The sequence below is a fragment of the Echinops telfairi genome, unplaced genomic scaffold (genome assembly GCF_000313985.2).
Source record: "Echinops telfairi isolate 266 unplaced genomic scaffold, ASM31398v2 ScPeMD7_23;HRSCAF=83, whole genome shotgun sequence".
NCBI classification, from domain to species: Eukaryota; Metazoa; Chordata; class Mammalia; order Afrosoricida; family Tenrecidae; genus Echinops; species Echinops telfairi.
In genome coordinates, this window is record NW_022103920.1 from 6,640,177 (window position 1) to 6,644,298 (window position 4,122).

At 60.7% G+C, this 4,122-nt stretch overlaps 1 protein-coding gene across 1 annotated transcript in view; it reads right to left on the reverse strand.

The window, feature by feature from the left end:
• The window catches only part of TBXAS1 (thromboxane A synthase 1), a 146,482-nt gene that overhangs the window by 41,212 nt on the left and 101,148 nt on the right, over positions 1-4,122 (reverse strand). Inside the window, exons 7-8 of the mRNA XM_013007564.2 lie at positions 3,085-3,233; positions 2,440-2,570 (exon numbers count right to left, since the gene is read on the reverse strand). Of these exons, the coding sequence (XP_012863018.1) occupies positions 2,440-2,570; positions 3,085-3,233 (280 nt within the window). The remainder of the gene's footprint in view (positions 1-2,439; positions 2,571-3,084; positions 3,234-4,122) is intronic.

Below are 4,122 nucleotides of genomic sequence, written 5' to 3' on the forward strand. Positions count from 1 at the left end.
TTCTGTCCCCAGTAGGCCTCTGGGCTGAGCCGGTGTGGCCAGAACATGGAGCCAGCAAGGCCAGGCCCCAGCTCCCTGGCCTGTGTTCTGCCTTTTGAGGTACACGCCACCCTAAACCTGGCTGCCTCCTATGCCCCCTGGCTGCTGGGTGCCTACTTAGTACCCCCCATGCCTGCTTCTGGAGGAACCCCGGGCAGAGCAGGGTCACAGGTGTGCCCAGAGTCTGGGTGACTGCTCCTGCCGACAGCCAGCATCCCTAGACCTCGGACGGCCTGTGTGTAAACCCCAGAGTGCATGCCCCCAGGGCCTCTGGGGTGATAGTGGAAGGTTAATGGTGGCTGTAGTGGCTGCCCACTCCTCTGGCTCAGGCTGCTGTCCACATGGTGGACTCTGCCCCCTTCCAGCAGGGCCTGGCAGGCTGCCGGACAAAAGCCACTGGCACACTGCCCAGGAGATGGCGACAGATGTGGCTTTGGATCCGGCCCCCCGCCGGCGCTCAGACGATATCGACCTTCCTGCATCTGTGTGGCATGGCATCGCTGGCCCTGGCCCTGGGGCCAGCTTGCTCAGATCAGCTGTTGAGGAAACAAACTGCTCTCTCCGCATCAGAGCAGTCTGTGAGAGGAAAGGCTGGGAGGACAGTCCCAGTAACTGGATCTTGAGTGACCTCTCACCCCCAGTGGGCCCCTCCCGGCAATCGTACTAGAACGTGCTGCCGATTCCTCCGTCCACGGCTTCCAGGACACTCACTCTCAGAGGGAAGAGCCCCATAGCAGTGGTTTGGACCCGGCTTCTTCCTAGAGGATGGGCCTGACGGCTCAGGTGCCCGGGTGACAGGTCATCACACACCTCCTGGGTCCCCCCTCGGCACCATGGACTGGGCAGGGGGAACAGCTGCTCTGGGCCCCTGCAGGGTACCAGACCTCCGCTGGCCGGGCCTCACCAGCTCCTTCTGGTCACCCAGGCTCCCGTGCTGTGGTTCTCATCGATGTCATCAAGTTGGTTCTGACCCGTGGTGATCCCGAGGACCACAGACAGAAGCACGCCCGGGCTGGCGCCCTCCGCACAGCCGTGGCCCAGCTTAGGCCCCAGTGTCCATCCATGTGGCTGAGGGTTGTCCTCTTTTTCACCGACCACATGTGATGTCCTTCTCTGGGGCCTAGCGTCTCCTGTCCCTGGCCTTCCAAGGCCCAGCCACTCCTGCTTCCAAGACTGGTGGAGTTGTTCTCCAACCGCCCTCGGCCCAAGAAAACCCCTTTTCGAAGCTCCACTTGGAATCAGTCTGTAAGTTGGTGAAGGGGAAGACATTCTAGTGGAGTACATTTTCTTCGAGCAGCAAGCGAGGGCCTTTAAGTAGCACCCCAGGAGTAGTAGTGACACCATCTCCCTCAATCCTGGTGACACTCCCTGGCCCCCACACCTCCTGGTGACACACCCTACTGTCCTCGGCTGTTATAGGCCACCTGCTCCGTGCTTGGCATGGTGGCGGCTGCTCTGGGGTCAGCCCAGGCTGTGGCCAGGCCCCTATGCGGATCAGCGTGGCACTGTGGGCTGCAGGCCTCCTCTTTGGAAGCATGTTGCCAGGACTTTCTGCGAGTTGCCTCTGGGTGGACTTAAGTCAAATGCACTGAGTGCTTGCCCTACACACGCGGAGAGAAATGCTCAGTCCTGGAAGATGGCTGTGAAAGGGACCGGGGGCGCCTCACAAGGGATCCCCCACCACCTGGTTGTGCCTGCTGATGGGGGAGGGCGGCCTCTCTGACGGAATGCTGCTCAGCCTCTAAGCGTCCACTTTACCACCTGCCCGTAATCCGAGGACTCAGCCCAACCCAACCCACTACCACCGAGCTGACACAGACTGTGCGTCTCCATGGCAGCCCACAGCCTCGTCTTTCTCCCAAGTGGCAGCAGGTGGGTTAGAACCACCCACCTTGCAGTTTACAGGTTGCTGCTGGCCCACAACCACCACCAGGGCTTCTTACCAGAAGGACCAGCTCATGGACATGATAGGTGGGCGTGTTCTGGGGCTGCTACAACCCATGCCTGTCTGGGGAGGAGCCCGCAAAGAAGGGGCAGCCTGGACTCTGCGTCCCCTTTCAGAGTGTGAGCAGAGGCTCTTGCATCTCTGGCCTTTCTCCCCTCCCCTTCCCTCCTCTTCCTGCTCCCCCCACCTCCCTCCTGCCCCCCAGCCCCCAGCACTCTCAGTGAGATGTTGGTGGGAGGGGGCTGGGAGGGGAGAGGAAGGTAGGTGACAAGCGAGGGCTCTTAAGTAGCACCCCAGGAGTAGTAGTGACACTATCTCCCTCCATCCTGGTGACACCCCCCGCCCCCCACGCCCCCTGGTCATCCCCCACTGTCCATTCTACCCCCCAACTTTGGTTCCATCCCACCCCACAACCCCCTCACCGCGCCCCCGCTGCTCCGAGTCAGAGCTGTTACCTCCCCTGCAGCCTGCTGGTCTCTCAAGGCGGCCTCTTTCCTAATGAGCCTGTTGAAGAAGCCATTCAGCTCCTCACGGTTCTTATTGGGCAAAATCCGGGCCAGTGGGACCATCAGGGATGGAAATGACACTTGAAAGAGGAAAAAACAGGAGCAGTTGATACAGCAGGCCACCCACGGGCCTCAGAGCAGGGCTTGTGCTCCTGCCGCCCAGCACCCCACAGTCCCGGAGCACAGGCGGGCTCAGCCCTCAGGGGGACTTTGAAGAGCAGCACCAGGCTCTTGTCCTTGAGATTCCCAGGGCCGCCCCTCCATCTAGAGAATGGACAAGCTGCAGGGACAGACGCATGGCAAGTCCCAGCCAAGTGCAGAGGGGCCCGGCTTTATTAGCTTGTTCAACATGAGCAGACCCTTCTGTTTTTGTGCCCTGGTGGCACGGTGAGCTACGTATTGAACTGCTTTAACCGAAAGGTCAGTAGTTCAAAGCCACCAGGGAGAAGGAGAAGGCTTTCTGCAGAGTTACAGTCTCAGAAACCCTCGGGGGCAGTTCTACCCTGTTGACGTGAGTCCCAGGTCTGTTCGGGCTCACTGACACCAGCCACGGCCCCTGCTCCCATACGCCCCACCCATAGCCACTGCACTTACAGATCAAAACCAGGATGGGTTTGGGGATGGAGGTGCTGAAGAAACGTTTGCAGTGGGTCACAAAGGGGTGCTCCGGCGACCCCTGCGAGTCCAGCTGGGTGCCAAAGGCGACGCTGGCCACCAAGTCCATGGAGTAGCAGCAGTAGCACCTGCGGGCAGGTGGCACAGGTGAACTCAGGGTGGTGGTGGGGAACACAGCCTGTCCTGTCCACATGCCCACATGCATGCACATGCCGTCCTCCATGGAAGGCTTGCCCAGGGAGGGGCCTGGCCTGGGAAGGACCAGAGGGGCTTCCTGCACCTGAACCAGGCGCTGTGCGTGTGTGTGTGTGTGTGTGTGTGTGTGTGTTGCACACGTGCAGTAACAGAAGCTGGGCCAATGGGGGCGGGACATAGCACGGGAACAGCCAGCTTCCCTCAGGCAAGGACAGCTTGTTCTCTGTGGTGTGAGGGGCACGCCATCATTTTTCAGAAAGACCCTGCGTTCAGGAGGCAGTGGCTAAGAACGAACGCACTGACTCCTCGGAGTTCTCCACCCCTTGGCCAGTGGCTTGCATGCTACTGTGGAGCTGGCAGCGGTGCCCCTGGTACTTCACACACCAGCGGGCTCCAAGGTGGGTGGGTTTCAGCAGAGTTCCAGACTGAGAGACACGGAAGAAAGACCTGACACTCTCCATCGGAAAACCCGCAGGGTCCTGACAGACACTGCCCGAGGCGGTGCTGGCAGGCGAGTCCTCTAGGTTTAGAAGAGGACCAGGGCGCATGCAGCGCTGGTGAGGGTGGCGCTGGCCGGGCAGCACTTCCTCCTGCGGCGTGCGGTGGCCGTGACCAGAGTCATCAGCAATGAGGACGTGACTGGTTAGGGACTGAATGTTCCACGGCCTCTGGCCTCTCCTGAGTGTGTGGAGGTCCGGGGGTGGGGGTGGGGGGCGGTCAGAGCACTGTGGCCAAACCACCACACACGTGAGATGCCCTTGCCCACCTTCCTACTGGCTCTGAATTTGAGGGCAGTTTCACTTCTTATCTGTCCGTCCTTCC